Here is a 24,379-nt window from a genome sequence, read left to right on the forward strand (position 1 = left end):
GCTGCCCTGAGGTAGTCGAAACGCGAGCCGTGTCGGGCTGAAGTGAGCTGAAAAAGGGTAGTGGAAAAGGGCCATATGAGCTAATTTTAAAACTAAAAGCGTTGAATCGTCGAACCGAACACTAGTTTCCTCTGAGACTTGTGAAACCAACCAGTCTCTTCTTTTCAAACTGCTGCGGTGTAACATACTCGAAGGAAAGTGCTGTCTGCCCTCTTCTACATACATGAACCTACAATTGGTTGCTGTCACTTTGATTTACTTGCTCTATCAATCAATCAAACCTGAAGCATACGAGAACTGCATTGCATCACTGAATCTTATGCAGCATTTTGAGTCTTCACCCAGCGAGACAATTCATATCAGGAATAAAACGCACGAGGGTGCTGTTATTGGAAAATAATCAAGATCAGTGTGGTATGAAGCAGAGTTGGTATTTCCACTGCAATGTTTATTTTTCTAATAACTGCTCCTTCCCAAAGTGTTTAATTCCTCTCTCTCTCTCTCTCTCTCTCTCTCTCTCTCTCTCATATAAAATATACACACAGCAATCTGTTAACACTAGTTTATTTATTAACCCTTTCATGCCTAAATTATTTTGAACCTATTGTTTAATATTTTTGCATGCATTATCTTTAGCCCTATTCGCACGGGATTAGTATTACCTGTGAACCTATACTAATTTGTAAATTCCCACCCAACCTCTGTGTTAAATCCCTTGCATTCGCACGGGATAAGCAAAGTCTGTAATTTACTCAATTTACAGACATCACGACCGGATATGTCGTAACATACTGTGCTTCAGAAACACCCATTCAGTCATGTCCCGCCCTCCCGCCCCAGTTAAAGACAGCTGACAAATCAGAAACACCCATTCAGTCATGTCCCGCCCTCCCGCTGCCACTCGGCAAGAGAAAAGTGTAGACACAGGCTTTTTAGCTTACAAATTACTATTGTTTTTTTTTTTTTTTAATTATTATTAGAAGGCACATGGAGTTTAGTCCTGCCTTGGCCAGTGCATTCTGAAAGCATGTTTCGCTCTGTAGCCAACAATGCATGTTATTGCAGATCATATCTCTCCACACAAACTAAAGGCGCAGATGCCGACTTTTTCACGGCTTTTTCATGGACTGTAACGGCATTTGCTTATGTAGTAATTTTAATACAGAATTTACTCTGATGAAATTATTCAGACACTCCAACGCCCCCCCCCCCAAAAAAAAAAATCGGATCTGCACGAGCCGTGAAAAAGGCGTGCCGTTTGCATCCCTGTTTAAACTCCTAGGTTAACCGGCTAATGAGGCTCGGTGGTCGGTCAAGATTTTTTTTAGTTTTCGCCATCCCTAGTCCATGGAGGATATGGCCTGGCTATAGCTATGAAATGTTAAAAATGTTCCTTACCGAAAGCACCCACACAAGTCATCCAGGTCAAAAATCTCCGAGCTCTCCTCTTGGATTTCTTGCTGTTTTTGGGAAGCAGATTCCGTATGGGGCACGACTACCACTTGCCCCTAAAACAGTACTCATGAAAATTTCAACCGTAGCCTCCATTAGCCTACTCACAGTAACCGGAAAAGATATAAAACTCGCGCAATTACAGTAACAAACACGGACATGCGTATTTGCACGGGACTAGTATTGTCACTGGACGTCTGTGTTTGACAAACTATAGTAGGTAATTTGTGGCGGAATTATTACTTTACAAATTACAGACATGGCGCATTCGCACGGGACTAACATCTCAGACATTCTCTGCAATTATTACAAATCGCCAGAGGTTCACAGGTAATACTAATCCCGTGCGAATAGGGCTTTGGACTACTTTCCCCCATGCCAAAATGTCATGAGTTTTAAAAAAAAAAAAAAAAAGGCCGCGTTATACTGCATATAATTTTAACACATTCTTCAAATGTGTGTATAAAAATTAACATTCAGGCCTAAAATATTTGCTGGTGGCCAAAGTCATGATATAAATATCCTTTTTGAACACATATAGTAGTGTTCTTGGTGTGTGGAAAATATCATTGTCACATGACTTGGCAAACATGAGGCATGAAACGAAAGGGTTAAAGAATGACTGACTGATGTTTATCTGGATACTGTTTTGTTTATCCATTTATAGTTAAGTTTAATGATTAGGAGTGTCTGAAACAGGTTAATTCCTGTTAACGTTCTTATTGTAGGGTCTATAAATAGTTGTTCTCTTACCAGTGTCACTCTTTTTATCACTTGATGTTAATGAGGGTTAAAGTGAATTTAATGTCCTGAAACCACCCCCCCCCGTACAAAGCAACAATCGTTATGTTGCTTGACCATGTGTTTTCAAACCATAGATGATCCAAAAGGCCATAAATTAATGGAAAATCAGCCTTTTTTTAAAAATTTTATTTATTTTTAAAATATGGAATCTGCTGAGACTCATTCGGAAGATCCCGAAGGGGTTTGTGGCGTCACACATGTAACAGTTCAGGTATCAGTTTCGTTCCCGTGCACAACAGTCGCGATATGGAATCACGTTTTGGAGAGAATTCTGATAGTGATCGGGATTCTTATGTTGGATGAAGGGGCAAATGATTCTCAAGGATATTTTGGAGTAAACGGTTCTTTTTGAGTCCCCAAGAGGAGAAACCAATAATTACACTGAATAAGCGAACTTTTAAAAGATTTTATTTTTTTTATATATATATATATTTTTTTCCGTGTTTATTGAGGTCCCTATATTTTGCAGCGGCCAGCTTCGAATTAAAAAAAAAAAAATCCCCAAACCAATCTGTGTTTCCAGTTCTCTCTGCCTGGTGGTGCACTATCGGACAGTCCCGCTCACGTCCGATAGCGCACCACCAGGCAGAGAGAACTGGAAACACAGATTGGTTTGGGGATTTTTATTTTTAATTTTTATTTTTTATTCGAAGCTGGCCGCTGCAAAATATAGGGACCTCAATAAACACGGAAAAAAAAATATATATCTTTTAAAAGTTCGCTTATTCAGTGTAATTATTGAAAGAAAATATGAAGAGTGTGATAGGGGAATCGATGAACTGATCAAATGTTATTCAATAAATGGGGTTCTTTTTGCTCCAATAATTCCCACGTGGTCGTTCTGGTGGTGGTGAACACTTGAAGAATCAGATTTATTATTAGTAGGCGACACGAAATCTGCCCGCTTCTTTTGCGCAAACCTCACCCATTGTCGCTTTAGTGTCATTTCTCGGAAATTCATGAACTGAATGTATATGGATTTGAATGTCCAAACACAACGCAATGCTTTCCTATCATTGTTTTTGTAAGATTCCAACAATATCCAATTTCAGTGAGTAAACAAGCACAGAGCCATATGAATAGAAATGACCCAGAAAACTGGAGTTCCACGCGTGACGTCATGCGAGATTAGCCCTGGGGCAAGGCTGCCTTTTCTCGGGATCCGGCCGCTGCGATTTATCAATAGTTTTGTGCTTGATGATAAAATATTTTAAAAAAAATTTCCCTTGCTTTATTAATTCATTTTGGTCGTGACTAATGATATTAATTTTAAAGCATTACAATAAGGTTTTTTTTTCTTTTTATTTTATTCTTTTTTTTTTTTTTTTTTACGTTGCTTGTCATTTTACTGAGAGAGTACAAAACCTGAGAGTTCCCGTGTCGGGGGAAACTTGGTTACAGCTTCATCTCTGGCTGTTACAAAGTCCTAACACATCAACATGATTTCACGTAACTTTTTTAAACTTTCTGTAAAGTGTCTGCCATACAGCTCTGCTATTACTATGGAAACAGTAGCACATTAGAGTGAGTGAGCATGGGCCTCGTTAAAGGGCTGATCAGTGACTGGGATTCGAACTTGTAACCTTTTGTGAATATTGGTGAATTGGTATGACTGTTCGGATACCATGTCTTCCAGAGATGAAATGAAGCCCTTTTTGTCAGTGTGTTTCTGGAATGTAATATCGGACACGTAAAAAATAATTTCCCTCGTAACCTTTTTTCCTTCCTTCAATTTTAGAGCATGTGTGTCGTTTGGCCCGAGAAATCGATCCATCGGTGCGGCTGCAAAAAGCCAGGTATGTGAGGAATAATTTGAGTTTTAATAAACCTCTCTCTATCTGTATTATTTATTTTCCTCTGACGATGATTGAAAGGCTGCGAACGAAAGCTGAATTTCTCTTTTCTGCTTTAAAACACAGGTGGTGACTAATTGTAAGAACACTGTCCAGGGGTTCAAGCGTTTCCATGGCCGTGCTTTCTCAGACCCGTTTGTTCAGAGTATGAAATCCAGTCTCGTTTACGAGCTTTCGCAAATGCCGACGGGAACGACAGGAATTAAGGTGAGTGATGGAGAAATGTTCAAAGTGGCACAAGAAGGAGCAACGGGAATTTTGTTTCTTTATTTGGCTGTCGCTTTTAACTCGCTCGAGCTGCAACTCGATCCAGGATGTTCGAGCAGCCGAGCTAAATTTTCACTCGACAGAAAGGAGTGCAAGAAGAGAAGGAGGCACAAATCCATTTTAACGTGAGGTTTGGAGGGAGTCTGAGAAAACTGTCATGCTGTGAGGATCATCCCCAAACCAGAAACTGTGAATAATGGACTCTTTGTACTTGGTGTTTTATAGATGAAAGTCTTCCGGGTTTACCCGGAAATCCGGATATTTGACAAAACTCTTGAGAATCTCCGGTTTTCCGAATGGAGAAATGTATTTTTCGGATTTTTCGTGTTCCTAGACGCAGCGTAATACTTCGCATCGTCCTTGCATGGGTGCAGTCCTTAAGTAGCCCAAACATTGATTAAAGACAGGTGTTCTTTGCTAACGGCGCGCGTGCCAGAGCTCGTTAGGCGCGCGCGCCTTCAGGTGCACGAGCTAAGGCACGCTGGGCTGACACCGTTCTGCGCAAGCGCAACACAATCACAGTAGAAAGCATGTTCAAGCTGCCAGTGTAGCTGCAGTCTTTTTAGTTGCGAATTACAAGTATTTCCCAGGGCTGTGAAAATTCCGCGAATTTGGCCGCCAAAAATATCATTTTGGTAAATCATCTAATTTTGCAATAAAAATTGGGGGGTAGGTTTCTTTTGCAACAATGACAGACCGGTTTACGGCATTTGCGCCATGCTTACAAACCACGGCACGAATCTTGTGCTCTTTAAACACGCTTTCGATATCAACGTTTTTGAAAAGGAGAATTTCGCGGTATGTCCGTGTCACGGAGGGACATCGTTCAGAGGGAGGACGGTGAGACCGACGATGTCAAACATTTGCCAAGGAAAACGGCATCAAAAATCCATGGAATTGGCGATGGCTGGAGTTTAAAGTCGGTAGTGAATGAGCACATACGGAAGATAAAAGAACCGGGGAAAGCTTACTGCATCTTGTGCCATCAGGATGTGAAGTACGGTTCTGGTGGAAGAACGTGTTTGGTTGACCATGTTAAAGGGAAAAAAAACGTGGAATTGGTGAAATTGAAGCTGTTGAACTATAGATTACCAGGTAGACCATCTTGTTCACTGTAACGGTTCACTATGCGTGGGTGGAGCACAGAGGACGGCAGGACAGAGATCGGGTTTGCAATAGGGCTTTATTGCCACACTTTCCAGTGAACAATCTTTCAATCGAACAGACACGCACACAAAACCGGCGTCTAGTTCGGGGATGAGCTCCTCTGCTCTCGCTCTCCCTCTTTAAGTAGGGCGTGGTCACTGGGAAGACACACAAACACAGGTTAATTGATGTCAGGTGTAGTGATTCTGCCACTTACCTTCCCTGACTCCGCCCTCCTGTCACAGACTGGTGCTTGACCACGCCCCTGCTGCCACATTCACGTTTATATATTCAATTTATTATAGTAATAATAAACAGTTCAAATTAAATGGCATGGTTGAGAAAATATTTGCTTTCAGGAGACGCTTCAAATCTATCAATATACACACAATCTGTTCAGCTTCTGGGGCTCCTGGGGGACTGCTCCCCCCAGACCCCCTGCTAAAATTGTTTCCTCGGATTTTGTCATTTCTATTTCACAGCCCTGATTTCCTCGTGTTAATAATTCGCCATGTCAAAACAAGCAAAACTTCCCTCCTTCTTTCGATATGAAGAGAGGTCAGCAATTTATTATATATATATTTTTTCCATCAAAGTTGCATTTTGTGGCTTCGAAGCGAAGTTTTGGTGCCGTTTCTAGAACGCATCAAGAAACCGTGGAAGAAACAGCAATAATGGAAGAGCCGGTTTCTAAGCTGCCTAAAACTAGCAATGGTAATTATTTTTTTGTTACATGATGCACTCAGGCTGCCAGTGAGTGTGTGACACACACACACACCCTGAAAACTCCTAGCTACGCCCCTGATTTACATGAGAAATGTGGTATTCATTGGTGTGTTTAAATTTACAGACAATATGAACTAATGCAAACAATTGGCTTCAACTCGCATAAACATGAATTGGAAATGTTTAGTTCACTTTAGCTTCTGCAAACGCACAACTCGACTAAAAGATTGATAAACGAGGCTCAACGTCCCCAACATTGAAACCTGAAAGCTTTAGAAACTCTAACAGACCTTTACTTTTTAACAGTGCTGTTTTGGGATTTTGCTGAGTTTACCTTCAACTGTCTTTTTTTTTTTTTTTCAAAGTAATGAACTGTGTAGCAGGAAAATCACTGCGTTTTCTAAACGCACTCCTGAAAATTACTCATTAACTATGGGAATTAAATTTGATATTTTTGACATGTTAATCATTAATGTACATGAAAGAAAAGGGCTTAAAAGTTATAACTTGTTTTAGTGAAAATAAGTACTAAAATGCACTAGAATGCAGGGTTTTGCGTGTTATGCTATTAAAATATTTTCGGCGGACGTGCCCAATCTTAGTTTGACTATTTTTTATTTTTTCAAAAGTTCAGGATTTTGGGCGGCACGGTGGTGTAGCGGTTAGTGCTGTCGCCTCACAGCAAGAAGGTCCTGGGTTCGAGCCCCGGGGCCGGCGAGGGCCTTTCTGTGCGGAGTTTGCATGTTCTCCCCGTGTCCGCGTGGGTTTCCTCCGGGTGCTCCGGTTTCCCCCACAGTCCAAAGACATGCAGGTTAGGTTAACTGGTGACTCTAAATTGACCGTAGGTGTGAATGTGAGTGTGAATGGTTGTCTGTGTCTATGTATCAGCCCTGTGATGACCTGGCGACTTGTCCAGGGTGTACCCCGCCTTTCGCCCGTAGTCAGCTGGGATAGGCTCCAGCTTGCCTGCGACCCTGTAGAACAGGATAAAGCGGCTAGAGATGATGAGATGAGTTCAGGATTTTTTTTCTTTGCTCCACTTCCATCTCTAATGTTTTATCGATACATGCCAGTACCAGTTATTGACTCTGAGAAACAGGTTTACTCTCCAAGGTGATGACATGAGAAGAAGGAACACACCTCGATAGACGTGTACCAACACGCGCAGTCCGAGGGAGAGAGCTGAACGCAAGCCTGAAGGTTATGACGGAATCTGCAGCGTCAAACAAATGTCACATGGTGCCTGGTTGCACGAAAGTCTCTGTCTTCTAGCCCTGATACCCTCATCAGGTCATATCTATGCAGCGTGAACATCACCGCTCTGATTTACTGAACGTTGTAATCTCTAAGCAGTTTCTAGTTTATCAGCGATGCCCTTTTGAGTTGTTCTCCAAAGCAGTGTGTTTCTCATTTCAGAGAAAAATCTCCAGTTTGAGATTTCTAACTCCTCAATAAAAATCATTAATAAATTTATTTTTTTTAAAAAACCTTGCTCTGCTGTTTTCTCAGGTTACGTACATGGAGGAGGAGAAGGTGTTCAGTATTGAGCAGGTTACAGCCATGCTTCTTACCAAACTGAAAGAGACGGCCGAGAGCGCTCTGAAGAAGCCTGTGGCCGACTGCGTCATTTCAGTGAGTGTGTGTTTTTTTGTTTTGTTTTTCACTGATCAGCGAATAGAGCTGCATGATGACGGATAAAATAACAGGTTTGTTGAGTATTTACATTACCGTCTTTTAACAGCCTGAGGTGGAGAATTTTTAGTATAACTACACAGGTGATTTTAAAAAAAAAATTTAATTAATTTCAAACTTCAAAAGCGGCATGTAAATGTAATAGTTGCGGTGCAGACTTGTCACTCATCTTAGCGCAGTCGCGTTAAAACACTTTTGTTTTGAAATTGATAAAATAAGGGTGTATTCAGACCAGGATAGTTTGATAGTTCACTTGCTTTGGTCCGAACCAAATGTTTGTTTATTTTTTTTTTTTTCATTTTGGTGCGGTTCGCTTTCACACTGTACATTTTAGTAAGCGGACCAAAATCTGTCAACAAAGCCACGCGCCCTGAGGTCGTTCAGCTATTGGTCAGAGACGACACGCGCACAAAGCGTTAAGTAGTCATGGAGGCTTTCCGTGCTGTTATTCTTTTTAATGTCATCAAAGCTGTATGTTTTTTCCAGTTTTCACAATTGTGCGATTACTATGCCCTTGTACAAGTAATTTATCAACGACGATGACAAAGGGCAAGGCGGCTACGGAGGATAGCGCTGATGAGCGCACATCATGTTGTGACAGTTCTGGCTCTTCACGCAATAGATGAATTTCTTTTTTGCGTCGCTAGTACCGCCACTTTTTGAAAGAATGTCCCTGATTTTAATGTAGGTCTGATGGAGTTTCTTCACTTTTAGCCGACATTGTTCTGGGGAGCGCGTGAACCCCTTCTCCTTCATTTTCTCACTGAATACAGCAAACACGTCGGCATTTTTGTGTGTTCTCTCCAAAAGCTCAGATATGTGGACATCTGCCCATATATCCACGAGGGTACGCGTTTCTTCCTCGGCCCACGTTTGCCTCCTACTCATTTTTTGTACTCGCCTACCACTGGTGACTGAACGACCCTTGACAACCGAAACAGTGTTTGCACTTTGCGGTGGAGTGTCAAGACTCTGTTTCCCATAATGCTCGACAGACGACGGAAGCTCCCGAGGTACAAAAAAGCAAAACTGTCGGATTAGGTCCGGTCTGCTTTCACACCTCCAAAACGTCCGCACCAGGGTTCCTTTGGTCCGGACCAAGTCCGACCTTGCAGCTCGGTCTCGGTCCGCTTGTTTGGTCCGGACCAGAGTTCGGTGGTTTGTATTCAGACCAACCCAAAAGGTCCGGACCAAGGGAAATTTGGTAGTGATGTTCGATACCACCGATTTCCTTTCCGATACGGAGTAAAATTCAGGCTGGTATCGGCGATACCGATCCGATACCGATACTTTTTGCAAATACACCAAATATGTCTGGTAAATCTAAAAAAAAGTAGTGTATTTCAAATCATAGCTTCATAAAGAATACAAGACATCAGAGTAATGTATTTATTTATTTTAAACTCGGAAGTATATTGAGGTAGCGGCCTCATTTACAATATAGCCGAGCTAATATAACAGAAAAACCAAACAGAGGACACAAAATATGTGAAAATGGTGTTTCAAACATGAAAAAAAGAAAATAAGTAAATAATAAAACCATTAAAACAAATTGTTTAATTATTAAGAACTATAAAAATAAAAACTTGCTTAATTCATGTTACATGAACATGTTAACATACTGAACTGATGTAAATAACACTTCACTTTCCCTCATTCAAATGTTTTTGTTAAGGAACAATAGCATATTTACCGTCTTCCCCTTTAGTCTGTTACGTTTTTTGCTCAGACCCTCTCCTGCCTTGGAAAAGACTCTCTCTGCCGGTACGGAAGTGGCAGTAATTCCCAGGTATCTCACTGCTAGTTTGCTCAGGGCTGGGAAGGTTGGTTCATGTTCTTGCCACCAAGTCAGTGCATCCCTATCTCGGGGAATCACTTTTTCTTCCGAGGACCGACGTACTTCAATGAGCACATCACTGGCAGCTGACCGGTGATGTTGTCCTGACGAAACCTGCATGTCAAAATCAGTCCATATCCCTCCTTTTGATACAGCTGAACCTGAGGGGGCAGGACTCTGGTTTGGCCCTGAGGCAGAAGGCCGTAAGGTAGAAGGCTCTAAAGTAGAAGACCATGAGGTAGAACTAACAGTAGCTGTAGAGCTTGGGGCTAGAGTGGGAGCTGCCTCTCCTGTCTGATAGACTTCCTGCATTTCAGAGAGGAGACATTTTTTCATTACTTCCACATTGTCTTTGTCTCGAAAACCAAAATGTTTAAACCTAACATCCAGAAATGTACTGGCAGCTAGACAGTGAATGCTCTCAATACCCCTGAATCTGCGCTGACATTGCTGTGCCAGTTGCGTGGCAAGGGAGCTGCCTTGACGTTCACAGGCTGCTACAGCCCTGTGAATGAGTGACACGAGCGGAATCACTTTGGAGACTGAAACATACTTTTCAGCTGAAACTTCCCGTGTCGCTTCTTCAAATGGCCGTAGTGCATCAACTGTTTGCTTGATGAGGGATAATTCTCCCTCATTTAAGCACAATGCATTCCTCCCCAAAAGGCAGAGGGCTGTGGTCACAGCTTCATTTTGCTCACAGAGTCTCTCCAGCATGTAAAAAACTGAATTCCAGTGACTGGATTAGCTTGTGCTCTGCCACTTTCAACTGTTGCTGAATACCCCTGAGCTTCTGTGTGGCCTGTGTGCTGTGGTGAAAAAAGGACACGATCGCACTGCATTTCTCCAGCACTTTCACAACTTCCGGGACACTTTTTTTTAAACTGTCCTTTACAATTAAATTCAGTGTATGTGCAAAACATGGATGATGCCTCCATCCAGCCTTGTGCACTGCAGCAACCATATTTGCACCATTGTCTGTCACAACTGCAACAACCTTGTCAGTTATGCCCCATTCTTCTGTGATGCGTTTAAGCGCTAAACTGATATTATCTGCTGTATGCTGCCCATGGAAAGTGTGGGTTTCCAAAACAAATTCCCTCATTTGCCAGTTTTCAATGAGATGACATGTTATGGCCCTTTTCCACTACCCTTTTTCAGCTCACTTCAGCTCACTTCAGCCCGACACGGCTCGCATTTCGACTACCAAAAACCAGCACGACTCAGCTCGCTTCAGCCCTGCTTAGCCCCTAAAACTCGCACGGTTTTGGAGTGGGGCTGAAGCGGGCCAAAGCGAGCCGAGTGAGGTTGGGGGCGTGAGCAGACACTCCCCTGTGCACTGATTGGTGAGGAGGAGTGTCCTCACATGCCCACACACGCCCCGCGAGCGCGCTGGGATCTGTAAACACCGTAAACCCGGAAGAAGAATAATTACGAATTACGAGAATTTCTGAAGCCTTACGCGCCTCGCCTCATCTATACGCTCTTGCCAGTATCTGTCCGCGTTGTCAGTGACAACAAGCCACAGCACCAAGACCAGCAACACTAACGACTCCATGTCCTCCATGTTTGTTTACTATCTGGGTCGTGAGACTACCGCTTAAAAGGTCACTGATGTCCCTGTTTGCGCTGCTTAACGACATCACGTGACGTCCACCCACTTTCGTTAACTCCACCCAATGTGTCCACCCACTTCCAGCCAGCACGGTTCAGCGCGGTTGTAGTCGAAATGCAACTCCAACAGCCCCGCTCAGCTCGACTCGGCACGGCTCAGCCCGACTCAGCCGCGTTTGTAGTGGAAAAGCGGCATTACAGTCAAATATGCCTCTGTGGACACTGAAGTCCACATATCAGTGGTAAGTACAACACTGGAAGCATTTTGCAAAGATGCCCTTACATTCATCAAACATCTTTACAAGGTGAGTCTCTGTCAGTTTTTTTTTCTTCCTGGGAGTTTATATTTTGGGTCAAGAGCTCTCACAAATCCTTGGAAACCTTGGTCTTCTACTATGGACAGAGGCTGGAGATCCTTCACAATCATCTCTCCCAGGCATCTTGTGAGTGCTGCTGCTCTTGGGGAATCATCAAACGACATAAAATCGCAGAGCAAAACAAATGATGGGGCTACTCTGCACTGAATGCTTAATCTTATTTAGATTCAACTATGCATGTAGTCTCTCCAAATAGCCCACAGTAAGGGGATACAAACACTTACTGTTTTATAATACTGGGTGACTCGAATTGAAATTGGCAGTAAAATATTTAATTAAATAAATAAATGCCACAGTAATTGCACAAGTTTGTCAATACCTAGATTTAAAAATATTCATTTAACAGTTAAAGCAAATTAGACTGATTTTGTAAATAATAATAGACATATTTTAGAGATAAAATGTTATTTTTATCCATCTTTTCTAGTATATAAGTTCACCATTGCTGTTTTATTGCAATTTCTCTGTATAATTTAATGACACCTAGTCTATGTAATACACTTAATGATCAATTCTTTAGGAAACCTTACCTGAATAAATCTAGGCTTTTTTGCCTGTGAGATTATCTCCGTGATGCACATATTATTACTCCAAGCTGAACTCATGCAGCTATTTGTTGAAGCATGTATTTATTTCGTTACTTATTTCATGACCATATTTATCAATTTGAATAACTCCAACAGCAACGGTGCTTAGCGCCACTCAAAACTCCGCATTTTCTCCCTCTGTACCTGGATATTGCCTGCCTGCAGCACCGAAGGACTCCGATAGAGACGTCTGTCTTGCCCTGGCACCAGCACCTGACACTGTGCTCTCCTCTTCTGTCCGCCTCATCGTAAATGCCTCGTATTCTGTTTTGTGGTTTAACCTGAGGTGTTTCACCAGGTTTGTTGTGTTGCCACAACTCCTTACTGTTTTTCCACAAACCGCGTCTTGGCTGTTTGTGGAGCTGAAATAGCTCCACACATGACTTCGTTTACGTTCTGCCATTGCGTCTACAGACTGAGTGACTGACGGACTGAGCGGCGTGTCGCAGCGCTTACGCATTAAGCACTTACCCAGGCGGAAGAAAAAGTAGTTCCCACCAACCGCGTATCATTTAGACAAGATCTCAATAGTTTAGTTACTTTCCACTGTGTTCCTGTTAATGATATACATTACCTCAAATGACTGAAGTATCAAAAGTATCGATATCTTGATTTGAGGATCGATTTTGGAGCATAAAGATCTGGTATCGGAGGTATCGATGTTTCAGTATCGATCCACACATCACTAAAATTTGGTTCGTTTGGTCCGGACCAAACAACGTAGGTGTGAATACGCCCTAAATCACAACTCCATCTCACCTTTGAATAGTTTTAGACCAAACTTTGTCGCATCTTTAGTGCTTTTTAGGAACAGGATTTTCTTTCATAATCTAGCAGTACGGGTTTGTCAAGGAAGAGCATGTCGGATGCAATTTTTGCTTTAAGAATGTTAATTGAGAAGTACAGAGAAAGCTACATCGTGTGTGTGTGTGTGTGTGTTTGTGTAGACCTGGAGAAGGCATACGATAGAGTGCCGAGAGATGAGTTATGGTATTGTATGAGAAAGAGAGGAGTGAATGAGAAGTATATCAGAGTGGTGCAAGACCTGTATGAGAACAGTGAAACAGCAGTGAGGTGTGCAGTTGGAACGACTGAATGGTTCAAGGTGAAGGTGGGACTCCATCAAGGATCTGCTTTGAGTCCTTTCTTGTTTGCCATAGTGATGGATAGCTTGGCGGACAAAGTGAGGCAAGAGTCACCATGGAACGTGATGTTTGCGGATGATATTGTGATATGTGGTGAAAGTAGAAAGGAGGTTGAGCTGGGTTTGGAGAGATGGAGGTGTGCATTAGAACAAAGAGGAATGAAGGTGAGCAGGAGCAAAACAGAATACATGTGCATCAATGAGAATGGGGATGAACAGGGTGTCGTAAAGATGCAAGGAGTAGACGGAAAGAAAGTTGGTGAATTCAAGTACCTGGGGTCAACTGTGCAGGAAAACGGGCTGCGATAGTGAGGTGAGAGAGTGCAGGCAGGGTGGAGAAGGATTTCGGGAATCATTTGTGATCAGAAAGTCCCAGCAAAAGTAAAGGGTAAGATGTGTAAGAGAGTAGTGAGACCAGCTGTGATGTATGGATTGGAGACAGGAGGCAAAGTTTGAGGTGGCGGAGTTGAGGATGTTAAGGTTTGCGACAGGAGGTTGGACAGGATAAGGAACGAGCTCATCAGAGGGACAGCACATGTGGAGAGCTTGGGGATTAAGATGAGACTGAGATGGTACGGGGACATCCTGAGAAGAGATGCAGAGCATGTTGGAAGGAGAATGTTGAGGATGGAGCTGCCAGGCACATGAAAACGACGAAGGCCAAAGAGGAGATGAAAGTGTCAGGTGTGATAGAGAAGGATGCGGAAGACAGGGAGCAATGGAGAACAAAGATCCGCTGTGGCGACCTCTAATCGGAAGCAGCCAAAAGATGATTTTCTTTCATCATCTGTCGTTCTGGCCGCCGTTTTGCCGAGTCGCTCAAGGTGGTTATTGAGAAATTGGTTGAGTGATTGAGACGATCAGCGAGCTCGGTTTTCTATAATCACCTCCGTGTTTACACTAATTCTCATGAGATTTTAGTTTTTAGTTAGCCGTGGTCTTTGACGTTGTGTTTTTATAAACAAGCCAATTTGTCTGGCGCTTCTAACAACAGACATCGTCACAAAGCAGCTTTACAGAAAGTTAAAGACTTTAAACGTGCTAATTTTATCCCTAATAATTAAGTTATTCCATGAAATGGAATCGTACATGAGCTGATAGCTGACTAGGCGCATAGCACCGAGTTGGCTATAAGCAGTGTACGACAAGATTGAGCAGAATAACTGTTTTATTCTATCCACATTCACTGGGTTTTGAGAAACTGAGCATTTTTTATTTTTTTGCAAATTCGATAAATAAAAACTTTTTATACAAAACGTCCGACAAAATCACTTCTGCTTGGAATGTAAACAAACCGGCGAAATGACGGGAATAATTTGTGAAAAATGCTATAATAATTATTGAAAAAAATGATCTTACCATGAAATACTTTTGTTTTTTGTATTTTTTTTTGGAGTTTTGTTTTCAAATAGTTTTTATTTCGTCCTTGGTTGGTTCAGCAACACGCGCCACCATTTTGTTTTTCTCTATTCAGGGTATATAAGCTCATATCCTAGTAGTAGAGTAGCCGATCGGAGCGCCCGATTGCTCATATCCAGTGAAACGTGGATGAAATAAATGTATCTATCCCTGATGAACAAGCCTGCTCAACATGGATTCCTTCAAAATGTACGGGTCACTGAATTAGAGTAAGATGTTTTAAGCAGCACTGAAGTCATTTTTAAACTTGCTTTATTTCTTAACGTGTTATTCAAGTCCGTTTTTGGTTTTATTAACCTTATTGTGACTCGTATTGGCGTATTGTTACGCTTGTCGGCCTTTTCGGTTTTCAGCCATGTTGAACGTAGTTTGTTTGGTCCACGGCAGGCGTCGCTTATCCGCGTGATCTTCACGAGACTTGTGCGAGACTTCAAACGTGAAGCGTCAGCGCCGCCATTTTGAAAACTGTTTACACAGCGACCAGATCGTTCCAATTTGGATTAATTTCAAGATTTCAGATTCATCAGTGATGGAGTGTCAGTCTCCGAACGCTGTGGCGCCTGAAGGCGCGCCGAGTGGACTCCAGCATATGCGCCATGAACAAGGTGCACCTGAGCTCCATTAAGGAACTGTGTGTTTGCCTATTTAAGGACCGTGCTGATGTATTTGCATCACAAAGTATTACAGTACGCGTTACCGAGCCTTTCTACACATTGTCTTTCTCGTTCTTGTCCTCGCCTCGCCTTTGATGTCCTGTTTGCGCCTCAACCGACCCTTTTGCCTGTATTCTCGTTTGTGATCTCGCCTGCCGTTTTGGATTGTTTGCCTGTGTATATGTTGTCTCACTGTCTATATATTCTGCACTTAAGTAAACTGTATACTCCTGCACATGCATCCGCCTCCCTCACGTACGTGACCTGGAGAATTCCATACGACTTCGAACCAACATGGAGTAGAGTTGGAAAGACGACAGGATAAGGACGAGTCCGTCGCGCTGGTATTTACATCATTACTGTCGCACAATTAAAACGTGCCAGATCAGGTGGCTGGTGGGTTTTTGAAATAATAAACACATGCATGTATTTTTGTGATGAATACATACAGGCTGCGATTTGTCAAAAAACAGAAGGGGGGGGATGTTTGGGGTTTTTTTAATCATGAAACGTCACAAAATTAAGGTAACAATAGGCTAACAGCTCAATAACATCTGATGATATCAAATGAATAACACTAAATGAAAACGAACACTAAACCAGAGATAGTAAATTCATCTTCCTATCTCTCTGACTAAATACACGAACACTAACACAACAAAGTTCGCATTGCTTGTCGCGTTGCTGTGATGTTTCTCTCCCTCCGGATTAAATGGACAGTGACTCGAAAATCACTAAAATACATGAATACTAAATGAACAGTTTGCTCTGATGGCGCAGTTCACATTGTGCGCAGCTTTCCGATTTAAACTGTTTTTTTTCCTCATCCTTATACTTCCTGCTTCATGGACTGTAACGGATTTGCTTATTTAGTAATTTTAATACAGAATTTACTTTGAAATTATAATCAGACACTCCAACGCCCCCCCTAAAAAAAAAAAATCGGCCGTGAAAAAGGCGGCATCCGCCAAAAGGCACGCTGTTTTGCATCCCTGCATAGAACGCAAAGATATTATTATCTACAATGTATCTATTTGCTGGGGACGTTCGTGAACATCAAAGCTGCCACTTCGGATCATTTTGAAAGTGAGTGCAATGTAGACCATAGAAAACTGTGTCACAACATGCCTGTCATGTCAACTTTTTTTTTTTTTAGTTTGTTTGTTTTATTGACGGGGTTGTCCCCGAGGATTTTTTTTCAGCAGAGATGAAAACCAGAGGGGGGGGGATGATCCCCACCATCCCCCCCAGCAAATCGCACCCAGAATACATATCATACTGAGTGCATTTCCCATATAATCCTCACTAAGGGTTCGGACTGCACTACAAAATGGCGTCCACACTATATAGTGAGTCGGGAGCGATTTCGGACACGGAAAACTTCTGGCTTGATTACATCAACATTCGAAAGAGGGCGCGTGCGTCTTTTGACGACGTTGACAGATGTCGGTCGCTTTGATTTCCGCTGTACGTTTTACTTTTGCCCTACGATGTCTCGCACAGGTCTCGACGAATCTTGTTTACGGCCATCGCTTTGACATATGGACTGATGTATTACAGAGCATATTTCAAACACTCAGAACTTGCTGTATCAGTGACAAAATGGCTGTCAGAAATACAGAAATGGCTGCTTGCTTTTTTTTTTTTTTTTTTTTTTTTTTTTTGGGCTTTTTTCACCTTTATTGAATAGAACAGTGTAGAGACAGGAAATGAGCTGGAGAGAAAGACGGGGAGGGATCGGGAAATGACCTCGGGTCGGAATCGAACCCGGGTCCTCGGATTTATGGTATGGCGCCTTAGTCGACGGCGCCCTGGCTGCTTGGTATTTGGTACCAAACTTCAGCTTGGGGTTCGATACCATGCGTACCGTTTTCAGGTCTGTCCTGCATCGACTTCCTGTTTACCGACTGAATGTATTTATGAAACAGATGGTGGATTTACAAAATTTTCCTAACACTTTTTTCTCAGCAGCTACAAATCACAACTGCTTGATGTTTGGTACTGAGCTTCAGCTTGAGGTTCTATACTGTGTATATCGTTTTCAGGTCTGTCACACATCGACTTCCTGTTTACCGACTGAATGTATTTACGAAACGTACAGGGTGGATTTTGACGCTATTTCAAGAAGCAAAATGTTGAGAGTGCCAGTTTAGCAGGATGCTATTTGAAATCCCTGGGGAGAGACACGGCTTTTTACTTACTCGTTTCAGGGTTCATTATTTGTTGAAGTCAGCACTCATAATAAGTGTCCTATTCCTTCGATCGCTTGCGTTCTGATATAAGCGAGAGCGGTGGAGGGGGATACGCAAGTGAGCATGAGCTCACAGTTGAGCTTGTTTCTTTTGATTTGTCACCTGTCTGAATATTACCTGAACCTGGTTGTTAGATTTTTCTTTTTGATTTTTAGGTTTCTTGGCTTTTCATTGAGTGAAGCATTTTATCACTGAGGATTTAATATTTTTTTTTTTTTTTTTTTTAAATCGTATGTCATAGCTAAGTCGTGTCTGTGATGTTTTTAAGGTTCCTTGCTACTACACGGATGCTGAGAGGAGGTCTGTCGTAGATGCGGCTCAGATCGCTGGGCTCAACTGCTTGAGGCTCATGAATGAAACGACAGCAGGTAAGTTCAGGTGCAGTTAACCTGGCGTTGAACTGCTGTGTGTTTTGTTTTTGTTTTTTGTTTTTTTTTGTCCCCCTCCCCCAATCCTTGCAGCCGAATTGCTGAAGCCAAGTGCGTTTCTCCCTGCAGTGGCTCTGGCATATGGGATTTATAAGCAGGACCTGCCAGCCCCAGAGGAGAAGCCCAGGACTGTGGTGTTTGTGGATCTCGGTCATTCAGGCTACCAGGTCTCTGTGTGCGCCTTTAACAAAGGCAAGCTCAAGGTGCGGACCGAGCCCGAATTTCACCTTCAGAACACTTGCTATGGTTCTGGATGGGAATGTGGAATATAGTGGCGTGACGTCCTTTCTCTTTGTCCAAACAGGTTCTCGCGACAGCCTTTGACGCGCAGTTGGGAGGAAAAGACTTTGACGAGGTGCTTGTGAACCATTTCTGTGAGGAATTTGGAAAGAAGTACAAGCTGGATGTAAAGTCCAAGCCCAGGGCTCTGGTTCGGCTCTACCAGGAGTGTGAGAAACTCAAAAAGCTCATGAGTGCCAACTCCTCTGACCTGCCCCTCAATATTGAGTGTTTCATGAATGACATTGATGTCTCTGGACGACTCAACAGGTAAACTGAAGGCAGTTTATCGATTTGAAACGCAGGAGTTTGTAATTGGACTAATGATTGTAATGCTCCAGATTATGGTTATTTATGTGGATTAACTTCTATTAAGATGGATATATTAAAATCTTAACACTGTTACAAAGGTGTAGTTCGCGAGCGCGTTAGCTGTATGGGATGGTTATAAACAAGAGTAAAGGTGTAGGGATTTCTCTCAGCCAGTGTTTGTCCCAAAAAATTTTTTTTCTGGTGACCGACTTTTTAGGAGGTGCAAACTAACACGACCCAATCCAAAATAAGCTGCAAATATAAATCATGAGAAGGAACGAATGGTCTTGACCACTTTAATGCTGTTTCTGCATCACTGAATATTATTCTATCCACTGTCATTGGATATGAGCAATTGTGCGCTCTGATTGGCTACTCTACAGGGCTCTACGTTAACTTTGAGACATGGTTGCCATTCAGGTAGAAATCTGGTTGCCCGAACTCTCAGAACATGGTTGCCCAAATATTACATACATTTTTCCTTTGAATATGCCACAAACGCACATGCTTACAACACAATGTTCACTCGCATGCTCTATTAATGCCTCTTAAAAGCTTATTTTGTTGATTTTCTTATCCTTCTTTGTGTTCCCTTGATTTCTGGGTTCAATTATATTGTGTCTAACCTAGGGATGTTAACCGATGACCATTTGACCGAATCAACATCAACCAATAAACTTTTTTTGGTTGTCGGTTAAAAAAAAAAAAAATCATTTTGGAGCGGAGAACCTGGAATTCTGTGTTGTAAACGCTTGGGGCATGCCATGCTGTGTAAGGACGACAGCTGACAAATCAGAAACACCCATTCAGTCATGTCCCACCCTCCCGCCCCAGTTGAAGACAGCTGCCACTCTGCAAAAGAAAAGTGTAGACACAGGCTTTTTAGCTTACAAATTACTATTCAGGGATGCAAACGGTGCGTCTTTTGGCGGATGCCGCCTTTTTCACGGCTGAATCGCGCAGATCCGATTTTTTTTTTTTTTTTTTTTTTTTTTTTAGGGGGGGCGTTGGAGTGTCTAATTATAATTTCAAAGTAAATTCTGTATTAAAATTACTAAATAAGCAAATGCCGTTACAGTCCATGAAACATAGGAAGTACAAGTATGAGAAGAAAACAGTAAATCAGAAAGCTGTGCACATTTGCGCAGCTTTCTGATTTACTGTTTTCTTCTCATACTTATACTTCCTATGTTTCATGGACTGTAACGGCATTTGCTTATATACAGAATTTACTCTGATGAAATTATAATCAGACACTCCAACGGCCGCCCCCCCCCCCCCCCCCCCCCCCCCAAAAAAATCGGATCTGCACGATTCAGCCGTGAAAAAGGCGGCATCCGCCAAAAGGCGTGCCTTTTTTTTTTTTTTTTTTTTAAATTAGAAGGCACATCGAGTTTAGTCCTGCCTTGGCCAGTGCATTCTGAAAGTATGTTTCGGTCTGTAGCCAACAATGCATGTTATTGCAGATCATATCTCTCCACACAAACTAAAGGCGCAGATGCCGACTTTTGGAGGGAAGGGGAGAGAATGAAATGACAGCAGTGTCTGGAGGGGGAGTGACAAACGCAGCTTTTATGTCTGTGAGCCAAGTCGGTGACGGCTTCAGAGCAACTTCAATACCATGCAGTAATGGCGTGTTGATATTGGTAACGGCGTTATAACGATTGTAGCTAATTAATTAGATTACCCGGCGTTATAACAGCCTTTATTTTAACACTGTTATTCCCATCACTGAATGTTATGTACTTCTTCTAGCACTTGACTTGATTTTCAACGCCATCATGGCCAACTGAAACTGTCTCTAAGCTGGAGCCATTTGTCCTCCGCTCCAATACAAACCCCTCGACATCAGTGCCGCGTTTGACTAAATGCTTCGCGCTGTAGAAAAGGTAATGCGAGTGGAGGGCAGCGACTGGGACTGAATGTGCAGATGCTCGCGGTTAGATTTAGAATAGATTCTAATAATTCCAATTCTAGAATTTTAAACTCGTAGGTTAACCGGCTAATGAGGCTTGGTGGTCGGTCAAGATTTTTTTTTTTTTTTTTTTAGTTTTCGCTATCCCTAGTCTAAACACTTTTTGTGTAAACCACCATGAATGTGCATTGTGTTGTTCTTTTGTGTGCTCATAATTCTATAATTCCACAATTACAATCCAGGAAACTCTGAATACCAGCTGGGAATAACAGTTCTTTGCCTTTTCACCTCATACAGTTTCTTTGAATCCACTGATGAACTTGATTTTTTTTTTTTCTTTTTCTTCTCTTCCTTGTCTGTTTATTTTAAAACCAAATTTCTCCAAACCAGACATAATGCCAACGTTTGTGACCTTTAATGTTTTTTTTTTTTTAATTTATTATTCAACCTTCTCAGATGCTGTCTGTATCAACAAGCATTGACACTAGCGCCCCGTGCGAGTAATGCAGTAATTAGTCATGTAGTGAAGGACATACCAATAGAACACTGAATATGCACTACGCGATAATTATTAGCAATGGGAAACTGCATTGCGAGCCCGCGATGTGCAAATGTGAATTCCGCTAGTTGTTGAACATCCCGTAATGATAACATGGACGCGGTCTTTCCGAGTCAAACAATCGCAAATCGTGATGGAATTTCGTCATAATATGAATGAATAAACATCGTTTTTCACGCAAGTTGACATATTGGGTAGTTGCCCGATCGGGCAAACATTTGAGAGTCTGGTTGTCGGAATCTATTGAATGGTTGCCCCGGGCAATCGGGCTACTGTTAATGTCGAGCCCTGCTCTATTATCAGGATATTAGCTCATATACCGTGAGTAGAGAAAAACAAAATGGCGGCATGTTGCTGAACCAACTGAGGATGAAATAAAAACTGACCCCCCCCCCCCCCCCCCCCCCCCCCCAAAAGACGAAAAAAAAGCAACAAAATATGGAAAAGTATTTGATGGTAAGGATGCATTTATTTATTTATTTATTTATTTTTCCTCACAATTTGTTAGTCATTTCGCTGGTTTGTTTACATTCTAAGCAGAAATGATTTTGTCGGACGCTTTGTATAGTCACTGAATTTGCAAAAAATAAAAATGCTTCGTTTCTGAAAATCCAGTGAATGTGGATAGAATAAAACAGTTATTCCACTCAATCTCCTCATACATGGGTTATTGACAACTCGGCACTACGCGCCTCATCGTCTATCAGCTAACGTACAACTCGATTTCATGGAATAACTTAATTATTTTGGATATCAGCCAATAGGGGAGATGTTTAACAAATGCATCAGAACTTTGTTTCCTGCACACATTATTGAAAATACTTGAGAAATGAATACATTAAACAGGTTCCTCTTTATTTTATTTGACGACATAAAACAATACACATTTTTCCCCTGACCTGTACGTTTTAATGCAACAATGACAAAACAAAGTGCATTTAGGCAGCGGAGTAATGCTTTCACACTTCCTTCTCAGAACAATACAATGATTTACTTCTAGAAAAAAACAATTTAATTCGGCTATTCGCAAAATGTCAAACAGTGAATCCATTCAACATCACGTCGATGCCATGTATTTTGGATTATATTTATGACTAATACCTTTTTGGGCCTTCTCCCTTGAAAAAAAAATAATCCAGTGGTTTGTTTGCCAAATCATGAAGTGTTTCCAAATGTCTTAAGGTTGGCTTTAGACTCTCGTTTGCTAGTGTTTTGCCACATACAGTATAACGCACATTGGCTGGGCCTCAGAGCTATGATTTGAACAATTAACAAAACCATATTGCCAAAAAAAAGAGCCTTTTTTTTTTTTTTTTTTTGCCTCTTGGCATGAGGCTCTGTACCTGGCTTATCAGGTCATTTTTATTTTTCAGAAAAGTCATTTGGCAACCCCCCCCCCCCAAAAAAAAAAAAAAAAACTCCTGTCGCCCACCCATGGGTCACGACCCAATGTTTTTGTGAACGAATGCTCGAAGCCATTTAAGCTACGTTCACACTGCAGGCTGAAGTGACTCAAATCTGATCTTTTCGCCCATATGTGACCTGTATCCGATCTTTTATTGACAATATGAACGACACAGATCCGATTTTTTTCAAATCCGACCCAGGCCGTTTGGATATGTGGTGCTAATTCCGATTCCTATCCGCTCTTTTCATATGTGACTTCAGTCTGAACCGCCAGGTCGCATTCATCCGACTTACACGTCATCAACAAGCCACAAACGTCACTATTCTGTGCTGAAGTAGGCGGCGGGTCTCTCAAAAAAGTTACAACAACATGGCGCATAATCACGGGCGCAGATAGAGGGTGGGACTCCCAGATTTAAATTCACCTCGTTCGGTCCCCCCCACTTATAGGGAGGAAAAAACGTCTATGCTGTCTTTCTTTGCATAAGGCAAACCTCACGGAAAAATCAAAAGACTAATTACCATTCGGTTTATTGAGGTGCACAGCAGTGTATACATATAGTTGCAACAACTCACATAAAACAAAACAAAGACTGAGATTCGGTTGGTTGAGCTGCGCAGACTGCACAGGTTGCGAGCTCGAGCTTGGTTGCTATGGTAACCCACAAGTTTGACAGGCATATTGGGGTTGGGGTTGGTTTGCTGGCAGCTTTGTCCCCCCCAGTTTTTTGTCCCCCCCAGTTCAAAAAACGTATCTGCGCCCCTGCGCATGACATCAATGCGAGGGACGCTTCGGGCTGTGAAGGTTCTGAATCTTCTCAATGGAAGGACGCAGAGGTTAGGGAGCTGATTTCCATTTGGGGGGATGCAGCTATTCAAGCTAGATTGGATGAGTCATACCGCAACCGGGCGGTTTTACTTCCGTAAACACTGGCCATGCTCACTGCGTGTGACGTCGTCGTATCCTGCAATGCGCATGCGGAACACTTTTAGGTCGCTTTTCGTTCATACTGAGGATCACATACAAGTCGCATATATTTGTTAATGTGAACGACCTCACAAAAAAATCGGATTTCACAAAAAAATCGGAATTGAGCATTAAGCCTTGCAGTGTGAACGTAGCGTTAAAGTAGTTTCATGGGCACTACATTGACTATTTTTGTTTTCAGCTCATCTGACCATAAGGCCAACGAGCTGTTGCCATGGCGTAGCATCCGTCGTCCACAAGTCAGTTAAATCGTATCTCCTCCGTCAATTCTCCACTGATTTCCGTTCCGATTGTTTTTGTGTGAAAGAACGCCTCACTCTGCACAACACTTGGTTGTTGTTTTGTCAAATTTTTTACTAACGAGTTACTAATTAGGCCAAATTGATGTATTTTCCAGGCCTCTCGCGAGAACTTTATCTTTTGTCGTTCATGTTTTGGATTGATCTTCCTTTGAGGAACAAAACTTGGTGGTTTGTTTGTTGGTTTTCTTACAACTTTTTTTATTTTCAGTTAAATCGTATCTCCTCCCTCAGTTCTGAATGGATTTCAGTTCTGATTGTTTTATTTGAAAGAACTCGTCCTTCTACACAGCACTTGGGGTTGTTGTATTGCCAGTTTTTGGCTAGCGAAGTGCTAATTGGGTCACCTTAACGAATTTTGGGACTTGT

The 24,379-nt window shown here is 42.1% G+C and overlaps 1 protein-coding gene across 1 annotated transcript in view; it reads left to right on the forward strand.

The window, feature by feature from the left end:
* The window catches only part of hspa4b (heat shock protein 4b), a 52,496-nt gene that overhangs the window by 7,434 nt on the left and 20,683 nt on the right, over positions 1–24,379 (forward strand). The window contains exons 2-7 of the mRNA XM_060915218.1: positions 3,995–4,052; positions 4,176–4,316; positions 7,758–7,880; positions 18,092–18,191; positions 18,321–18,454; positions 18,556–18,800. Of these exons, the coding sequence (XP_060771201.1) occupies positions 3,995–4,052; positions 4,176–4,316; positions 7,758–7,880; positions 18,092–18,191; positions 18,321–18,454; positions 18,556–18,800 (801 nt within the window). The remainder of the gene's footprint in view (positions 1–3,994; positions 4,053–4,175; positions 4,317–7,757; positions 7,881–18,091; positions 18,192–18,320; positions 18,455–18,555; positions 18,801–24,379) is intronic.

The sequence above is a fragment of the Neoarius graeffei genome, chromosome 2 (assembly GCF_027579695.1).
Source record: "Neoarius graeffei isolate fNeoGra1 chromosome 2, fNeoGra1.pri, whole genome shotgun sequence".
NCBI classification, from domain to species: domain Eukaryota; kingdom Metazoa; phylum Chordata; class Actinopteri; order Siluriformes; family Ariidae; genus Neoarius; species Neoarius graeffei.